Raw genomic sequence first — 21,744 nt, forward strand, 5'->3', positions numbered from 1 at the left:
TTTTTAATGATTTCTTAGGTGACATTTAAAAAAACTCTTTCAGCTGGGCATCTTGGGTGCATGCCTATAATCCCAGTGATTTCAGAAGTTGAGGTAGGAGAATTGCAGGTTCAAGACAAACTCAGCAACTTAGACTCTGTCTCAAAATAGAAAATAAAATAAAATAAACAAATAAAAAGGGCTCAGGGATGTGTCTCAGGGTAAAAATTCCTGGGTTCAATTCCCATATCCACCACAAAACAAAATTAAATTTAAAAAATTTAAAAATAAAAACCTGTTTCAATTTTAGATTTATATTTACTTGTGGAAAATTTGTTTTCACAAGTTCTTTAACTCTTTCCTAATTTCCATAGTTAGGCTTCTTTTTTGTCTGGAATTTTTCTTTTATTTTTTTAAAGAGAGAGAGAGAGAGAGAGAGAGAGAGAGAGAGAGAGAGAGAGAGAGAGAGAGAGAGAGAATTTTTTAATATTTATTTTTTAGTTATCAGTGGACACAACATCTTTGTTTGTATGTGGTGCTGAGGATTGAACCTGGGCCGCACGCGTGCCAGGCAAGCATGCTACCGCTTGAGCCACATCCCCAGCCCCATGGAATTTTTCTTAACATTTGATTTTTGTTTGTTTGTTTTTGCTACATAAAACTACCCTAATGTCCTTTAGCTGTTCTTATATAAACTCTTGCTTTCTTTCTAGAATTCTTTGCCATAAGTCAGTTTTCAAATTTACTGACAATGTAGCTTCATTTAGTTTGTTGTTTAATTCATTTATCATATTCATTAAACTATGATATTTAATGCCTGATATTTTCACTTAGTTTTTCTTCATTTTTCTTGTTCTAACTTCATATTACTAAAATATTTTAGAGTCATCATGCTTATTTTCAAATTATAATTTTTCCATATAATTTATGGTAGTCATTTTGCCTTTCATTTCTATAGAAATTTTACTTCTGAGTTCTTTATAGTTATTTTCATCTGCACCATCTTGTTCCAAGTGGAAGATGAGCTATTTAAATTGGGAAGGATGAATAATCAGCCACTGTTGCTATTAAAACTTGATTTCATTTAAGGGAAAGGAAGAGTCAACTGATTTGAGGTTCGGGTTCATCAAAAATTCACTGAGATAGAACCCCACTTGATGAAACTCTTTCATGAGCTTCTTTATGTTGTAAAGTTTATATTTGATTTCTTTTTAAAACATAGCATTTTAATTATGTTATGCCTTTCTTTAGTTTGTTATTCATTAATCATGGCTAATTTGAAAACTTCTTATTATTAAACTCATTTTCCTTATTTAATATTTTAAATAGTACATTTTTAATACCTGATATTTACTTAGACTTTATTTTTCCTATTCTAATTTCATGTTGTCAGAATGTCTTGAGTATACTCATTATGCTTATTTAAAAATCGTAATTGCTTTAAATAATTAGTAGGTAAGTGTAGGAATACAACAAGTAAATAAAATTTGCCAATTTATCCTACCTGGGGGTTTGGTTTTCATTGAAATTATCCTACTGACATTAGGCTTCCTAGTTTCTGTACAAAACATGATGTGTTACATTGCCAATGATGACAGTCAGTTTTCCATCACTATGACCAAAATATCTGACAATGACAATTTAGAGGAAATAAAGTTTATTGGGCCTTTACAGTTTCAATTTGATCCATGATGAGCCAGCTCCCTGCACTGAGCTTGTGGTAAGACAGAAAACCATATCAGAAGTGGTGGTGGAGGAAAGCTAATCAACTCATAACAGATAGTAAGCAGAAAAAGAAGTCACAGATAAATATATTATTTCCAAATCATATCTTTCTACTGTTACCACCCTGTATAGTAGACCTTTCAAATTATTAAACCAACAAGTGGATTAATTTATTTTTATGTGATAGCTCTTAAAATCTAATCATTTCAGCTGTGACCATTCCCACATTAGTACATGAGATTTTTATGATTATAATTCATACACAAACCATACCGCAAATGGAAGGGGAATTTATAAGTTATTTGGAGTTGAATAGATATAGAGTTAAGAATAAATATTAAAAGTGTTCTCTCATTCTAATGTCCAATGATTTATCATTGGTTACCCATACCAATTACAAAAGCCTTTGATCTTCCCATGGATTTATGACAATTTTTATGATAGTACTACAGTTGCATGTTTTTACCTTGCTTTTTGTAGATTTTTTAAAAAAATTAGTTAAGTGAATTAAGTTCAGTCTTTTTTCTCAGATCAATTCAATGGTTTAGTGTTATAAGCCATTTCTTTTCCAAATCTTCATTTTGCACAGTTGCAATACCTTCTCCACCCTTTCCATAGGATGTACTAAGTGAAACACATTTCTACAGTTTCAGCATCAGTAAAAGACTTTTACTTTCAGCTATCTCTTTTAATTATGGAAACCACAAATCTTAGAAGATGACATTTAATAATATCTAGTTTATAATGTTACCATAAATTAATAGCTGAAATATCTTTCCATTATTCATTACTATTATTTATGTTTATTTATTTTCTTGGTGATTTTAAATACTTAAAACCAGTTAAAGCTTTGGGGAAATATCTCATGGATATTAAATGTACTTGTAAATCTGTCTGCATTTTCCTAAAGAGGAAGAAATTAATAATGACAGGGGAGGAGAATTCAGATGAATACTTGACAACCATAATTGTATCTTTGTCTCTAAGATGTTATTGAGTGTCATGCATATAATTTATTCTGAGATTTTCCTTTTCAATAAATCTTTCACATATTTTAGTCCTTCAAGTTGATTATATATTTTTGAGACAGAAGCTTTAACATGAACAATTATAAGTATAATGATCTAGGTCTCATTTGCCTTTCCATTAAAATTAGACTGATTTTATGATAGCCATTTCTACCTACCTGCCAAAATAGAATTGGAAATCCTGTCAAACATTTCTCTACTTATTTTAAGAAGATCCCAGATACAGAGTTCATGATTTTTAAATGGTAGTTAAACTCACATTTTGTTCTGATATCATGAAATCATGTTTTCTGGAAAGTGCTACTGTATATGCCACAGTCATGGTTCCCTTAAATTTCCCTGTACATTTGAGTTGTAAGGATTTAAGTTGGGAAAACTACAGCATGACATTTGGGCACCTAAAATGAGCTAATGTATGTAAAGAATTTAAAAATTGGGTTGGGGATGTGGCTCAAGCGGTAGTGTACTCCCCTGGCATGCTCTGGGCGCTGGGTTCGATCCTGAGCACCACATAAAAATAAAATAAAGATGTTGTGTCCACCGAAAACTAAAAATAAATATTAAAATATTCTCTCTCTCTTTAAAAAAAATTTACAAATTGCCTTCTGCTTTGTAAGATGATGTGTCTTAATCATTATTGTTACCTTCATTATTCTACTTGTCTTAATTTTATTTTATTAGAGATATGAAATCTCTTCCTCTGCCTTCTGAAATGGGCAGTGGGGATATTTGTACTTAGACCCTATTATATTGATTTCCATTGGGTTGATCTTTCCCATTAAGACCCTTGGTTGCCTGAGAACAGAGTATCTTATATTAGTTAGGGATTAACTGAGATATCTGACAATAAAACTCTTTTCTACATTACAGAGTGCATGTCTTTTTGATAGTGATTTATTGATAGCCTCTGTAAATTATATTACTAGATAAGACACATTCTACTTCAAATCACTTTAAACTCAAATATAAATCATTATATGGCCATAAAATTATTATCCATAGACTCTTTAGGAGACAATAAGTTACAAATGTAAATCTAGTAATGGATAAATAAGGTTTAGAAGGAAATATAATATAAAGGTCTTCACTCAAATCATGCAACCTCACTAATTTCCATAACAAAATCATTAAGTATTAGTGACTTATATTTTCATTTATTAAAAATCCCTTTATTAGTGATTTGTGTTGAAAAATCATCATTATTTTTCACACTTCATTGTTAAACTATTATAATATTTGACAGGTTTATTTCTGTGGATTTTTAGTAAGTAGTTTCAGCTATACTACTTAACTGGGCATACATTTTCTTTAGGAAATAGAAGAAAATCATTTTATCAGTATATATTAATATTATATTTCCTCATATTTCAACTCAAAGTTAAATCTGCTTATCCCTTTAAGACCCAGAGTATTCATTACTTTCATGAGTCCATCAAGGAAAAATGTCCTTACTGATACTTTGAACAAATCCTTTTTTATTGCATTTGACACATGTACTGGTTGTTTATGCATATGTCTCGTTTATTTACTAAACATTCGTGATTTTTGTAATAAAATACAAATTTCTGATGTTTACATTTAATTTAAATGAGAATGATTATTTATTTCTTATAATGAATATTTATTTTATTCTAAATTTACATGAACATAAATTTCCATCTCAGAGGACTTCTAAAATTAATATTAAAACTAAGAATATATGTAATACAACCACAATACAATTATTATTAAGTATTAAAGATATTTGGTGGATAAATTTAGTTATACTTTGTTTTTTGAACAACAGCCCAAGATTTTTGACAATGTGCTTTTGATCTTCAAAATCTGACTTTCTTTTTCAAGTTTTAATTTGAATGAATGCACACACACACACACATACATATGCACAAACATACAGATTGTAACAAATATTCCTATTACTTTTATGTCTGCTGAGTATTAGATAATTAATAAATCTAGTGATCTTCCTTGTAAGTATAAAAATTATTTCTTTATGAATCACTGAGACATACTAGTTTTGAAACCCTATTTAATAACTACTATTTCCTATTCTGCACTAGTAACCTGGATATATAACTTTATAATGTTTTTTCCTCTGTATAGAATGGATTTCTTCCCTTTTCTGTGGAGATAAAATATTTTTCTCTTACCAATCACATCTTCTCTTGTAGATTTCTCAGTTTCTCCCTTACCTCACAAATTCCCTTCATCTGCCCCAGTTAAAAAAGACTGAATTTCTCTCCTGACTGTATATTCTAGATTCAATCCATTATTTTACTATTAAAAGTCACATCTTATTGTAAATATTTTGAATATCCTTCCACTAGACTATATTCTAGAGTTCAGAGACTGTCAGGAAAAGTGCCCACTCTGGCAGATGTTCTTTCTGGACACTGAGGCTATTTGGATAAAGACTGTAAATTTCTATTGCTCATGGAGTATTCACTTCAATTAACAAAACAGACAATGCATACCTAAATATATATTATTACAGGAAGTAGTAACTTCTGTGAAGAATGGACAAATCTTAAAGAAAATCAAATAGTAATAAAGGTATATTTGAAATATAATATCCAGGAGGGTCCTCATTGAGAAGGTAACACTGGATCAGGAACATGACTCAAATTCCAATACAAGTATCTTAAATAAAATATGAGAAAACTGTGATTAAACTAAATAAAACTGAAAATTCAGCAATACCATTTATTGACAATATATGTATGTCACCAAGATTGAGTAGGCTGGATACACTGCAAGTGTTTGCCTATAACTTTCATTTTGCAGGCATTTCTATAATGAAATTGCCACCAGGAAAATAGATTTTCTGAGAAAATGTGTGGGTGGGGGCTGGGGGGTACTCACATATTCACTGGTATTTATGGGTCAGAATGGCATGGAAGACATTTGTTATGAGATTATAATAAGGTGATTCTACTCAGTCTCCTATTCCCAACTTTCATGAATGTAAAATCCGTATTACTTAATACCTCTAATAAATACTTTAAAAACTCTTCAATATTTTATATTTTCTCCATTTAGCACAGGGGAACAAATATAGATGAAATTGAGTATTCTACTGCTATTAGCATTCATTTTTACCACTTTGAGTTGATGGCATTTGTCTGGGAAATAATAATTATATCAAAGGAAAGAGTTATGAGAAGAAATTTAAGTAAGGTAGACAGCCTGCTCTGTTAATAATTGTCATGCCATAAATTCGAATTTGGGATAAAAGTTTTAATAATACTACCTACTCCAAAATGCTCAGTACTAGCAACTTCTGTATTGTCCTTATTTGTCTACACTCTAGTTTACTGAGATGTTTTAGGAGTGCTTCCCCTTATTTATAAAATTACTGTGCATCCAAACTTTACTTGGTTTTACACTTAGTTACATTAAATTACTATATAATTTTTAAAAATAAAGAGACCATTTATATACTCCTGTATCTTTTCTGAATCCAACTTCTGCCCAAATTACCTTTGCTAGTCTTTATCATACTGTCTGCAAAGTCTATTAGTCCTCTTTAACCATGGGGCTGTATTTCATGAAGTCTATTAGTATAATTAATATGTAGTATTTTGGAAGTTTTCCAAGAAATATTGTAGTACAAAGTAAAACAAGAATGGTTGCTATTATTTAGTTTTGATACATGGCCAAAATATATTTCTTATTTTAAGACACGATTATGATATCATTAAATCTTTGGAAATAATATTAAAATTGAGTTATATCATGAAATATTGATGTTCTTCTATTAGAGAAGACATAAGTTTTCCTATTGTAAAATGTTTTTCAAATGTATCATGTGGACAAGATACAAATCTTTCTGATTTTTTATGACTCTCACATAATTAAATAGTCACAACTTTCTACATAACCTGTCCTCATTTTCAAAATTAACATTTTATTTTATTTTTTTCAAGGTTGAATGGGACTTTTATTCTTTAAAGTACTTAAATAACAATTAATCCAAATCTTCCTGATTGTCATGTAGTTTGTTTTTTTAAATTTTTTTTATTATTAGTTGTTCAAAACATTACAAAGCTCTTGACATATCATATTTCATACATTTGATTCATTTTAAAAATGAAGTATTAGTTCGTAAAATAAAACAATGGAAAATACCATTGTTAGTTGAATAATGCATTATTTTAGTGATCAAAGCAAAGCAAGTAGAAATAGTTAATACTTGAAAATCTTAAATAAGTCTCCACTAAAGGAATCTATGCAAGGTTGCAGTGAATGGAGTAATTTATGTTTAAGTCCCTCCTCACTTGTCAAGTCTGTTACCATTCTTCCTAGTTCAGTAAATCAATGGCTAAGTTCTCTTCCCCGAATTCATGCTTTGTAAACATTTCTTATTTATGGAGTATTTAAGCATGTTTATATTAGTAATTTATAATTATATACAATTGTACAGAAATGGGTTTTAACATTTACAATAAATTATAATATCAGTGAATTTCAGATTACTTATCTATAACTAAACTAATGTTAATATCATTTTTATAAACTTATTATGGCACAACTTGCTGCAAAAGACTTCACAATATCAAGATTTATTATGTGAGATTCCACCTACTTATAAATCATAATGGATTGAACATGCTTAATTGTATCAGACTTATATACACTTTGTGTTGTTACCTTTCTATGCCCAACTGTACTGTTAAAAGAACTGGTTATCCTATGAAATTTCTCTTTTTGTATATCATGTCCACCTTTTCAATAACCTTATAAAATCTGTTACATTATCTCTTCTCTTTATCTTAATCCTCTCTATTTCTAATATGTATTCATCAACACTTAAATGTTCTGAAATCCCATCAAATGATGGCAAGTCCACTGATATAAATTTCTAGCATATTTAGAAAATGACCCATACATATTTGGTGACACAACAACAACAAAAAGCCCAAATGAGCTAAAACAAACACAATATCTTTATGAACTTGACTTTACATACCATCTGAAGGCTATCATTTCTAGCTGTGTTTTTTATATTCATTGTTTTACTGCTTCATACTTTTCTCAATCTTCCTTTCTTTCCCTAAATAGCTTGAAATTTATTTGTAAACCCAAAAGAACACCAAAATTTCTTAATGCAATGATTCCATCCAACACAATAACCCTATGATCATATTGTTAGACACAAGATTGTTGACCTCTGACAAGAATTCTGTACTATTGAAAAATTTAGGTGAAATAATATAATACTTTGGAGTCCCCGTAGCTCTAGTTTTTATTTCCTATAATTATTTTTGTCAGGCAGTTTCTGTGGCCTTTTCCTTTTCCTTTTTTTCCTTTTTTCTTTTTTTTGGTTGTTGTTGGGTAATTTGCCCTTACATTTTGCTCATCATTTTTCTAGTACTTAGTTGTATATCATACACTTCTACTAGATGTTCTCTAATGATTTGACACATGTGTTGGTTATTTCAAAATTTACTTGTCTGATTGAAATATTGCTCATGAGTTCTAGACACAATAATAATCTCCCTTCTTTTTTTTATTTATATATGACAGAAGAACGCATTACAATTCTTATTATACATATAGAACACAATTTTTCATATCTCTGGTTATATACAAAGTACGGTCACACCAATTCGTGTCTTCATACCTGTACTTTGGAAAATAATGATCATCACATTCCATCACCATTAATAACCCCATGCCACCTCCCTTCCCCTTCCAACTCTCTGCCCTATCTAGAGTTCATCTATTCCTCCCATGCTCCCTTTCCTTATCCCACTATGAATCAGCCTCCTTATATCAAAGAAAACATTTGGCATTTGGTATTTTGGGATTGGCTAACTTCACTTAGCTTTATTTTCTCTAACTTCATCAATTTACCTGGAAATTCTATGATTTTATTCTCTTTTATTTCTGAGTAATTTTCCATTGTGTATATATGCCACATTTTTTTTGTCCATTCATCTATTGAAGGGCATCTAGGTTGGTTCCACAGTTTAGCTATTGTGAATTGGGTTGGGTTGCTATAAACATTGATGTGGCTGTGTCCCTGTAGTATGCTGTTCTTAAGTCCTTTGGGTATAGACCGAGGAGTGGGACAGCTAAATCAAATGGTTGTTCCATTCCCAAATTTCCAAGAAATCTCCACATTGCTTTCCATACTAGCTGCACCAATTTGCAGTGCCACCAGCAGTGTATCAGTGTACCTTTTTTCCCCACATCCTTGCCAACAGTTATTGTTGTTTGTCTTCATAATTGCTGCCATTTTGTCTGGAGTAAGATGAAATCTTAGAGAGGTTTTGATTTGCATTTCTCTAATCGCTAGTGATGTTGAACATTTTTTCATATATTTGTTGATTGACTGTATATCCTCTTCTGAGATATGTCTGTTAAGGTCCTTGGCCCATTTATAATCAATGGGTTATTTGGGGTTTTTTTTTTTTTGTTTGTTTGTTTTTTGATGCTTATCTTTTTGAGTTCTTTATATACCCTAGAGATTAGTGCTCTATCTGATTTGTGAGGAGTAAATATTTGCTCCCAAGATGTAGGCTCTCTATTCACGTCACAGATTGTTTCTTTTGCTGAGAAGAAACTTTTTAGTTTGAGTCCATTCCATTTATTGATTCTTGATTTTAATTCTTGTGCCACAGGAGTCTTATTAAGAAAGTTCAGGCCTAATCCCACATGATGGAGATTAGGGCATAATTTTTCTTCTATTAGACACAGGGTCTCTGGTTGTATTCATAAGTTCTTGATACATTTTGAGTCGAGTTTTGTGCATCGTGAGAGACAGGGGTTTAATTTCATTTTGTTGCATATGGATTTCCAGTTTTCCCAGCACCATCTGTTGAAGAGGCTATCTTTTCTCCAATGCATGTCGTTGGTGCCTTTGTCTAATATAAGATAATTGTAGTTTTGTGGGTTAATCTCTGTGTCCTCTCTTCTGTACCATTGGTTTACCAGTCTGTTTTGGTGCCAATACCATGTTGTTTTTGTTACTGTTGCTCTGTAGTATAGTTTGAGGTCTAGTATAGTGATTCTACCTGCTTCACTCTTCCTGCTAAGGATTGCTTTAGCTATTGTGGGTCTCCTATTTTTCCAGATGAATTTCATGATTGCTTATTTTATTTCTATGAGGAATGTAATTGGAATTTTGATGGAATTGCATTAAATCTCTATAGTGCTTTTGGAAGTATGTTCATTTTAATAATATTAATTCTGCCTGTCCAAGAGCGAGGTAGATCTTTCCATCTTCTAAGGTCTTCTTTGATTTCTTTTTTTAGGGTTGTGTAATGTAATTTTCATTATATAGATCTTTCACCTCTTTCATTAAGTTGATTCTCAAGTTTTTGAGTATTTTTGTTTGTTTTTTGTTTTGTTTTGTTTTGTTTTCGAGGCTATTGAAAATAGGGTAGTTTTTCTCATTTCCCTCTCAGAGGATTTGTCACTGATATACAGAAATGCCTTTGATTTATGGGTGTTGATTTTATATCCTGCTATTTTGCTGAATTCATTTACTAGTTCTAGAAGTTTTGTGGTGGAACTTTTAGGGTCTTCTATGTATAGAATTATATTATCAGCAAATAGTGCCAATTTGAGTTCTTCTTTTCCTATGTGTATGCCTTTAAACTCTTTCATCTATCTAATTGCTCTGGCCAGTGTTTCAAGAACTATGTTAAACAGAAGCAGTGAAAGAGGGCGTCCCTGTCTTCTTCCAGTTTTTAGAGGAAATGCCTTCAATTTTTCTCTGTTTAGAATGATGTTGGCCTTGGGCTTAGCATAGATAGCTTTTATGATATTGAGATATGCTCCTGTTATCCCTAGTTTTTCTAGTGTTTTTAACATAAAGTGGTGCTGTACTTTGTCAAATGTTTTTTTTTTCTGAATCTATTTAGATGATCATATGATTCTTACCTTTAAGTCTGTTGATATGATGAATTACATTAATTGATTTCCATATGTTGAACCAAACTTTCATCCCTGGGATGAATCCCACTTAGTGGTGCACCATCTTTTTGATATATTTTTGTATTTGATTTGCCAGAATTTTATTGAGAATGTGAAAATGTTTGCATCTATATTCATTAGAGATATTGGTCTGAAGTTTTTGTTGTTTGTTTGTTTGTTTCTTTTAATGTGTCTTTGCCTGGTTTTGATATTGGCCTCATAGAATGAGTTTGGCAGTGCTGCCTCTTTTTCTATTTCCTGAAATAAATTGGAGAGTATTGGTATTAGTTCTTCTTTAAAAATCTTGTAGAACTCAACTGTGTATTTACCTGGTCCTGGGCTTTTCTCGGTTGGTAGGCTTTTGATGGCCTCTGCTATTTCGTCACTTCAAATTGATCTGTTTCAATTGTGTATATCATCTTGATTCATTTGGGCAAATCATATGAGTATAGAAATTTGTCGCCTTTGGTATTTTCTATTTTATTGGAGTACAAGTTTTCAAAATAATACTAATTATCTTCTGTATTTCTGTAGTGTCTGTTGTAATATTTCTTTTTAATCAGTATGTTAGTGATTCATTTTTTCTCTCTCCTTCTCTTTGTTAGCATTGCTAAGGGTTTGTCAATTTTATTTATGTTTCAAAGAACCAACTTTTGTTCTGTCAATTTTTTTTCAGTTGTTTCTGTGGTTTCAATTTCATTGATTTCAGCTCTGATTTTAATTATTTCCTATCTTCTCCTGCTTTTGGTGTTGATTTGTTCTTCTTTTTCTAGGGCTTTGAGATATAGTGTTAAGTCATTTATTTGTTTACTTTTTCTTCTTTTAAGGAATGAACTCCATGCAATGAACTTTCCTATCATAGTGTCCCAGAGATTTCAATATGTTGTATCTGTGTCCTCATTCACTTCTAAAAACTTTTTGATCTGATGTCTTCTGTAACCCATTGTTCATTCAGTAGCATATTATTCAGTCTACAGGTGTTGAAGTGGATTTTATTTCTTATTTTATGATTGATTTCTAATTTAATTCCATTATGATCTGATAGAATGAGGGTAGTAGTTCTACTTTTTTATATTTGCTAAGAGTTGCTTTGTGGCATAATATGTGGTCTATTTTAGAGAAGGATCCATATCCATGTGCTGCTAAGATGTATTCTCTCATTGAAGGATGAAATATTCTATATATGTCAGTCAAGTCTAAGTTATTGATTGTATTATTGAATTCTATAGTTTCTTTGTTCAACTTTTGTTGGGAAGATCTATCTACTGATGAAAGAGGTGTGTTAAAATCAACCAAAATTATTGTGTTGTGGTCTATCTGACTCTTGAATTTGAGAAGAATTTGTGTGATGAATGTAGTTGCTTTGTTGTTTGGGGCATATATATTTAAAAGTGTAAAGTGTTGTTGGTGTATGTGTCCCTTGAGCAGTATGTAGTGTTCTTCTTTGTCCTTTTTGATTGACTTTAGTTTGAAGTCTACTTTATTTGATATGAGGATGGGAACCCCTGCTTGCTTCCACAATCTGTGTGAGTGGTATTATTTTTTCCAACCCTTCACTTCAGTTTGTGGATGTCTTTTTGTATGAGATGAGTATCTTGGAGTCAGCACATTTTTTTTTTATCCAATCTGCTAGTCCATGTCTGTTGATTGGTGAGTTTAGGCTATTAACATTCAGGATTATTACTGGGACATGATTTGTGTTCCCAACCATTTTTGTTTATCTTTGTTATTTAACTATTTAATGTGACTTGGTTTCTCCTCTGATTAGATTTCCCTTTTGTGTAATCCGTCCCTCTGCTGAATTTTATTATTGTTTTGCATTTCCTCTTCTTGGAATATTTTGATGAGCATGTTCTGTAGTGCAGGCTTTCTAAATTGTTGTAAATTCTTTTAACTTTTGTTTATCATGGAAAGTTTTTATTTCATCATCAAAATAAAGCTTAGTTTTGCTGGATATAAGATTCTTGGTTGGCATCCATTTTTTTTCCAGAGGTTGGTATATGTTGTTCCATGATCTCCTGGCTTTGAAGATGTGGGTTGCTGAGATACGAATTGGTCTCCCCCAATATGTGATCTGATTCCTCTCTCTTGCAGCTTTTATAATTCTATCCTTATTCTGTATGCTAGGCATTTTTACTATAATGTGTCTTGGTGTTGATCTGTTGTAATTTTCTCTCTTAGAATGTTTTCACCATATATATGCATACATCATAGGCTCATATCTCTTTGAATTTTATTCAAAAATCAATTTATCTTTGCAGCTATTTCTTTAATTGCAGTCACTCCATGCCAACACTGTCACCTTCTGTGGCATATCTCTTTCTGAATAGAAGTTACACCATCTATGCAGTATGTTCCACTACATCCTAATTGATTTTTTTGTGTTTTGTTCATCTCTTAAAATCTTAATTACCCAGAATATGGCTTAGTATATTTAGAAAGCTATCTGTACATATTTAGTGAGAGGGGATGAATGAAAGATCAAATGAATAAATGAATGTCAGAGTGAGAGCGGGAGCAAGAGCGAGAAAGAGAGAGAGAAAGAGGGAGAGAGAGAGAGAAAGAGAGAGAGAGAAAGGAAGAAAGATTCATTAACAAATGTCCCTGTGGAGAATTTAAGACTGCTAATCCTATACTGATTAATTAATAATGTATTTAAAAATACTTTGTATTTAAATTTTAGTTTAAGTGACCAACAGACACTGAATTAAAAATAAATCAGAACTAGAAAAATCAATTAACTGCTAAAGAATAGACAGAATATAAACACAGATATTAAATATGTTAGTATGAGAGAATTAGAAGACAAAGTCTCAAAGTCTAAGAGCACTGGGTTAACTGGTTCAATAAATGTATATTTTCCAATATGCAGTTTTACTCTCAAGCTCTGAATCTGGAATTTTTTATGATAAAATGCTTTCTCTCTCTCTCTCTCTCTCTCTCTCTCTCTCTCTCTCTCTCTCTCTCTCTCCTGTTACCAAAATTCATTGGCATTTATGCAACTCTGTAGTTCAGTATATATGTAATTTCAATTTCTTTTTTGAAGTATATTTGAAATTATTTTCAGTGTGAGATCCTGAAACTTTTAAACAGAGTAAACTGTTCTTGAATCTTAATTGAGAAGTTAGAAAGTGCATAATATCTACTTTAAACTTGAAAGCAAGCTAATTCTTTTGGGGTTGCCTGGTAACTAATAAGGAATATGTCAAATTGAGAGACAGGTCTGACTGGAGCAGCCTTTGAATAAATAATAGAAATGTTGTCAATTTAACCTTAAATAACTGAGACAGGGTCCAATTCTAAGTTAAATCGAAGAAAAGACAGTAAAATTGTACTTTTTGTCATTTTAGTGGAATTTGCCAGTATGTTTGCCATTAAACTATTACTTTTACCAACAATTAATGATCAATATAGAGCAGTTGAAAGCAAATTCTGAAGACATTATTCATTATCTGTTGAAATTAAATGGTATGATTTAAAGCATTTAAGAGGTGTCACATATATATATATATATATATATATATATGTAATTTATTTATAAATTAATATTTATGTAACATATAGGTTTCTTAGAAAATTTATATCCACCAAGAATTATTACTAATGCAATAAAAGATTTTAAGTAAGTAAATTTTAAAGTGAGAATTGTATTATAGTGTTTCCTGGGTATGTGTAAATAAACTTTTAATTAATTTTAACAATGATATTTTATATCAAACTGTTGACTACATACTTACTTAAAGAGTTTTAACTACTTCTGTTTTAATTCCAGCAGGAAAAAAGTCAAGAAAGTTCAAGAATCAAAGGTAAGGAATGACTACTTTAAAATAATAATTATATAAATTCATAAAACAAAGGAAAAAAAGATGACATGCTATTTAGAATATAAACATGAAAATAAATGATAATTCTAAGTCTTCAATGTGATTTTAAAGTCATTTGAGCTATTAGGAATGTTCCAGGTCCAAAGGCAATTCTTTATTAAGATTTATTTTTTCCTTTACATGTTACCCTAGACCACTTTTACATTATTTTCTGTTTATTCCCTGTGTTGTTCTAATGAAATTACCCCATCAAGCATTGTCCCTATGAGGTTGTATTCTGTTACATTTATGGAATTTTAAAAAATATATCTCATGGAGAACTCATTATTTAGTCACTGTCATTTCATTTCATTTTTTATTTTAATGCTTGAAAATATTTATTTATGTATCAAAAGTTGGTAATAACTTACTATGAAATAGTATACTCTAGTAAAGTCATAAAAAGACATTTTTACTTTGTTAATTTTGAAGTTCACTCATTTATATTATTAATTACTCATAGTTTTTTAACAAAATGATTCCATCAATTTGTGCTCTTGCTGATCATAATGATGGGACTTCACAGACTTTGGAGGTTTATCCTTCAGGCCTCTCCATGCACATGCTCATCTTTAATCTGCATTGTGGGCTTCCTTGTTTCCTTCCCTTTTCAAAGGAATCAGTTTCCCAATTGAACTCCCTCTTGAATGGAGTTCAATTGCTACGTTTTCCTTCCAAGCTTTTGGAAAAGAAAGGAGTATTTATTTTTTCTCAGAGTTCTAAAAATATTAAAATATAATAATTATGCAGTAGTTACTGAGCTTATGTGTGCACCTGAATTGGTGAAAGGGCAGTTATACTGTGACCATTTCTAGATAGGTGAAAATGCCTTACTTTCTTTTAACCAGTCTAAATAGCTGCCGCCTAGAAATTCATCTATACCTCATTAACTCCTAATCTATTAGTTTTCTGAGTTTCAACATCTCTGTATATCTGCATTACTGAAGAATAAAAAAGTAATGCATTTAAGAAAAAAAAAATTTGTGAGATTCTATTTTATTCAAATGAATTATGTTAAACTTCCCTTGTAGGGATTACCAAACTATATATGTTCATTTTCAGCAAACTGAAGTACAGCTTGTTATTTTACATGTTAAATTAACATACATATTTATTCTCAAAACACTACTTTTATATTTTAGAAGGGAATTGCTACTCCAAAGTGTGTTGTATAATCTGCATTTAAATTATATATACATTTGAACATACTGTACACATCTTCCTTCTCATGAAAGATCCCAGTGTGTCAAGTTAATTTTAAATCATATTTGTAACTTAGTATCATATAAATAAGTTTAGTGTAGCTCTCTTTTTATACTTTATTGCTTTTGGATATGTAAATCGTGTCCTCTAAAGTACTGTAAATTATTTTTTCCAATAACTATCTAGAAACATGTTGTATTTTACAATGTAATACAATGGTTGCATCTGGACTTCTTGCTTAGGTCTACTGAGAAAAGCTCTACATTTTTCTTCAGTTTGGGAATCATCTTGAAATGATATCTTATTAGAAAATGCATTTTAAAATATCAACATTGAAAAAAAAACTTTAAAAAGCTGTTTGAGCCATGAAAACAATAGTTAATGTATTGATGGTAAAGTTTCTAAAAATTAAATGTTATATTTCTCAGAAACTAATTAATGAAATGTGAATTGTGTCTTTGTGTGATGTTATTACCCATTTTCAACTATTAATTCTCTGGACTTCCTGAGTAATTGATAATCTCATGTATCTGAATCCAGGTATTACACAGTCAAAAATTCATCCAGAGGGTATTTTTAATCTTACAATTTCCTGCATTGTGTGTCTATTTCTATTTTTGCTTATGACAACAATCCCACCTTAATCATTCAGTGACCTAAAATTACATTAAGGTAAAAAGCACTCCTATGAAAACTGATCTCTTTTCTTCATGTACATAAATATTGAAATGTGTGGAAATATTCAACTCTGCTTCTAACTGGTTTACCTCTGAGACTTGCACATGCTCTTATTTTGAATCACTGTCCAAATCCATATTTTTTACACATTTTAAAATTTTAATTACATGAAATTTAACTGAAAAAAATATACTGACATTGGTTTCTGAATAGATTTTAGTGTCTAGACTGAATTTTATTAAATGAGCAAAATCTACATCTCTATTTAATATGCAGTGTTGGCTGTATTGCTACAGGCTTGAAAGAAAGGGTCAGTATTCCTGGCTGCTGTAGTTAACACTAATCTTCAGTAATATTATGGATATAACATATTACAATATTATTCATTGTGTTGAAAATACATTAACAATTTAAAAATTATTACTAGGAAATATTTCCATTTGAGTAATATTAATAAAATAGGAAGGCTAATAAATTAGCACCTGCCAATATATTTTTTTTTAATATTAACAATTTTATTTCACATATGACTCAGATTACATAATTAAACATAAACAATATAAAGAACTCCATTAAACATGTCCCATTCACCCCCCAATATATTCTTTTTTTTTTAATTTTTTTTATTGGTTGTTCAAAACATTATAAAGCTCTTGACATATCATATTTCATACATTAGATTCAAGTTGGTTATGAACTCCCAATTTTACCCCAAATACAGATTGCAGAATCACATCGGTTACACATCCACATTTTTACATAATGCCCTATTAGTAACTGTTGTATTCTGCTACCTTTCCTATCCTCTACCATCCCCCCTCCCTCCCCTCCCATCTTCTCTCTCTACCCCATCCACTGTAATTCATATCTCTCCTTGTTTATTTTCCCATTCCCCTCACAACTTCTTATATGTAATTTTGTATAACAATGAGGGTCTCCCTCCATTACCATGCAATTTCCCTTTTCTCTCCCTTTCCATCCCACCTCATGTATCTGTTTAATGTTAATCTTTTCTTCCTGCTCTTCCTCCCTGCTCTGTTCTTAGTTGCTCTCATTATATCAAAGAAGACATTTGGTATTTGTTTTTTAGGGATTGGCTAGCTTCACTAAGCATAATCTGCTCTAATGCCATCCATTTCCCTGCAAATTCTATGATTTTGTCATTTTTTAGTGCTGCGTAATACTCCATGGTGTATAAATGCCACATTTTTTTTATCCATTCATCTATTGAAGGGCATCTGGGTTGGTTCCACAGTCTAGCAATTGTGAATTGTGCTGCTATGAACATCGATGTAGCAGTATCCCTGTAGTACGCTCTTTTAAGGTCTTCAGGGAAAAGTCCAAGAAGGGCAATAGCTGGGTCAAATGGTGGTTCCATTCCCAGCTTTCCCAGGAGTCTCCATACTGTTTTCCAGATTGGCCGCACCAGTTTGCAGTCCCACCAGCAATGTACAAGAGTACCCTTTTCCCCACATCCTCTCCAGCACTTGTTGTTGTTTGACTTCATAATGGCTGCCAATCTTACTGGAGTGAGATGGTATCTTAGGGTGGTTTTGATTTCCATTTCTCTGACTGCTAGAGATGGTGAGCATTTTTTCATGTACTTGTTGATTGATTGTATGTCCTCCTCTGAGAAGTGTCTGTTCAGGTCTTTGGCCCATTTGTTGATTGGGTTATTTGTTTTCTTATTGTTTAATTTTTTGAGTTCTTTGTATACTCTGGATATTAGGGCTCTATCTGAAGTGTGAGGAGTAAAAATTTGTTCCCATGATGTAGGCTCCCTATTTACCTCTTTTATTGTTTCTCTTGCTGAGAGAAAACTTTTCAGTTTAAGTAAGTCCCATTTGTTGATTTTTGTTATCAACTTTTGTGCTATGGGTGTCCTATTAAGGAATTTGGAGCCCGACCCTACAATATGTAGATCGGAGCCAACTTTTTCTTCTATCAGACGCAGAGTCTCTGATTTGATATCTAGCTCCTTGATCCACTTTGAGTTAACTTTTGTGCATGGCGAGAGGAGGGGATTCAGTTTCATTTTGTTGCATATGGATTTCCAGTTTTCCCAGCACCATTTGTTGAAGATGCTATCCTCCCTCCATTGCATGCTTTTAGCTCCTTTATCAAATATAAGATAGTTGTAGCTTTGTGGATTAGTCTCTGTGTCCTCTATTCTGTACCATTGGTCCACCATCCTGTTTTGGTACCAGTACCATGCTGTTTTTGTTACTATTGCTCTGTAATATAGTTTTAAGTCTGGTATCGCTATACCGCCTGATTCGCACTTCCTGCTTAGAATTGCTTTTGCTATTCTGGGTCTTTTATTTTTCCATATGAATTTCATGATTGCTTTATCCATTTCTACAAGAAATGCCGTTGGGATTTTGATTGGCATTGCATTAAACCTATAGAGAACTTTTGGTAATATCGCCATTTTGATGATGTTAGTTCTGCCTATCCATGGACAGGGTATAATTTTCCATCTTCTAAGATCTTCTTCTACTTCTCTTTTTAGGGTTTTGTAGTTTTCATTATATAAATCTTTCACCTCTTTTGTTAGGTTGATTCCCAAGTATTTTATTTTTTTTGAGGATATTGTGAATGGAGTGTTTTTCCTCATTTCCGTTTCAGAAGTTTTGTCGCTGATATACAGAAATGCCTTTGATTTATGCGTGTTGATTTTATATCCTGCCACTTTGCTTAATTCATTTATTAGTTCTAGTAGTTTTTTTGTAGACCCTTTTGGGTCTTCTAGGTATAGAATCATGTCATCTGCAAATAGTGATAATTTAAGTTCTTCCTTTCCTATTTTTATGCCTTTAATTTCTTTCGTCTGTCTAATTGCTCTGGCCAGTGTTTCGAGAACTATATTGAATAGAAGTGGTGATAGAGGGCATCCCTGTCTTGTTCCAGATTTTAGGGGGAATGTCTTCAATTTTTCTCCATTGAGAATGATGCTAGCCTGAGGCTTAGCATAGATAGCTTTTACAATGTCGAGGTAGGTTCCTGTTATCCCTAGTTTTTCTAATGTTTTGAACATAAAGGGATGCTGTACTTTGTCGAATGCTTTTTCTGCGTCTATTGAGATGATCATATGGTTCTTATTTTTAAGTCTATTGATGTGGTGAATAACATTTATTGATTTCCGTATATTGAACCATCCTTGCATCCCAGGGATGAATCCTACTTGATCATGGTGCACAATTTTTTTGATGTGCCTTTGTATCCGATTCGCCAGAATTTTATTGAGGATTTTTGCATCTATGTTCATCAGAGATATTGGTCTGTAGTTTTCTTTCTTTGAGGTGTCTTTGTCTGGTTTCGGAATCAGGGTGATGTTGGCCTCATAGAATGAATTTGGCAGAGCTCCTTCTTTTTCTATTTCCTGAAATAACTTGAAAAGTATTGGTATTAGTTCTTCCTTAAAGGTTTTGTAAAACTCCGCTGTATACCCATCCGGTCCTGGGCTTTTCTTGGTTGGAAGTCTTTTGATTGCTTCTTCTATTTCATCTATTGTTATTGGTCTGTTTAAGTTGTGAGTATCCTCCTGACTCAGTCTGGGCAAATCATATGACTTAAGGAATTTATCAATGTCTTCACTATCTTCTATTTTATTGGAATATAGGTTTTCAAAATAATTTCTAATTGTCTTCTGTATTTCTGTAGTGTCTGTTGTGTTATTGCCTTTTTCATCCCGTATGTTAGTGATTTGAGTTCTCTCTCCTCTTCGTTAGCATGGCTAAGGGTCTGTCGATCTTATTTATTTTTTCAAAGAACCAACTTTTAGTTTTGTTAATTTTTTCAATAGTTTCTTTTGTTTCAATTTCATTGATTTCCGCTCTGATTTTAATTATTTCTTGCCTTCTGCTACATTTGCTGTTGTTTTGCTCTTCCTTTTCTAGGGCTTTGAGATGAAGTGTGAGCTCATTTATTTGTTGGTTTTTCCTTTTTTTGAGGAATGACCTCCAAGCGATGAATTTCCCTCTTAAAACTGCTTTCATTGTGTCCCATAGATTCCGATATGTTGTGTCTGTATTTTCATTTATCTCTAAGAATTTTTTGATTTCTTCCTTTATGTCTTCTGTAACCCATTGATCATTCAGTAACATATTGTTCATTTTCCATGTGATGTAGGATTTTTCCTTCCTTCTTTTATCATTGATTTCCAGTTTCACTCCATTATGATCAGATAAAATGCATGGTATTATCTCCACCCCTGTATATTTACTGAGGGTTGCCCTATGGCATAATATATGGTCTATTTTTGAGGAGGATCCATGTGCTGCTGAGAAAAAAGTATATCCACTTGATGATGGTTGATATATTCTATATATGTCAGTTAAGTCTAGGTTGTTGATTGTGATATTGAGTTCTATAGTTTCTTTATTCAGCTTTTGTTTGGAGGATCTGTCCAATTGTGAGAGAGGTGTGTTGAAGTCACCCATAATTATTGTGTTGTGGTCTATTTGATTCTTGAACTTGAGGAGAATTTGTTTTATGAACGTCGCAGCACCATTATTTGGTGCATAAATATTGATAATTGTTATGTCTTGTTGGTGAATGGTTCCTTTTAACAGTATATAATGTCCTACCTTATCCCTTTTGATTAATTTAGTCTTGAAGTCAATTTTATTCGATATGAGGATGGCCACCCCTGCTTGCTTACGAGGACCGTGTGCATGGTATATTTTTTCCCAACCTTTCACCTTCAGCCTGTGTATGTCTTTTCCAATCAGATGTGTCTCCTGGAGGCAGCATATTGTTGGATTTGTTTTTTTAATCCATGTTACCAGCCTATGTCGCTTTATTGGAGAGTTTAAGCCATTAATATTTAGAGTTACTATTGATATATGGTTTGTACTTCCAGCCATGTTTGATTATTTATCTTCTTCTTTTTTTTTTTTTAATTTAGTTTGTTTCTCCATGGTTAGCTTTCCCCCCGCCCTCTGTCTTTATAGAGGCACTTCCCACTGATGGTTTTGGTTATTGTTTTTCATTTCTTCCTCGTGTAGTGTTTTGCTCAAGATGCTTTGCAATGCTGGTTTTCTGGCTGCAAATTCTTTTAGCTTTTGTTTATCATGAAAGATTTTTATTTCGTTATCGTACCTGAAGCTTAATTTTGCTGGATACAGAATTCTTGTTTGGCATCCATTGTCTTTCAGTGTTTGAAATACGTTGTTCCAGGATCTTCTCGCTTTCAGCGTCTGTGATGAAAAAAATCCGTTGTTAACCTTATTGGTTTACCCCTGAATGTAATCTGCCTCCTTTCTCTTGTAGCTTTTAGTATTTTCTCTTTGTTCTGTATATTGGATATCTTCATAACAATGTGTCTTGTCGTTGGTCTACTG

At 31.9% G+C, this 21,744-nt stretch overlaps 1 protein-coding gene across 4 annotated transcripts in view; it reads left to right on the top strand.

Moving 5' to 3' along the window:
- The window catches only part of Fstl5 (follistatin like 5), a 781,198-nt gene that overhangs the window by 111,813 nt on the left and 647,641 nt on the right, over positions 1–21,744 (top strand). For 2 of the 4 annotated variants that reach the window (XM_058583868.1, XM_058583870.1), the window contains exon 3: positions 14,428–14,461. In XM_058583868.1, coding sequence (XP_058439851.1) covers positions 14,428–14,461 — 34 coding nt within the window. The remainder of the gene's footprint in view (positions 1–14,427; positions 14,462–21,744) is intronic. The other 2 variants (XM_058583869.1, XM_058583871.1) reach the window with 1 other exon arrangement.

Source organism: Marmota monax, unplaced genomic scaffold (assembly GCF_021218885.2).
Source record: "Marmota monax isolate L192 unplaced genomic scaffold, Marmota_monax_Labrador192_F-V1.1 WCK01_AAM20220418_F8-fsc00002, whole genome shotgun sequence".
Taxonomy (NCBI): Eukaryota; Metazoa; Chordata; class Mammalia; order Rodentia; family Sciuridae; genus Marmota; species Marmota monax.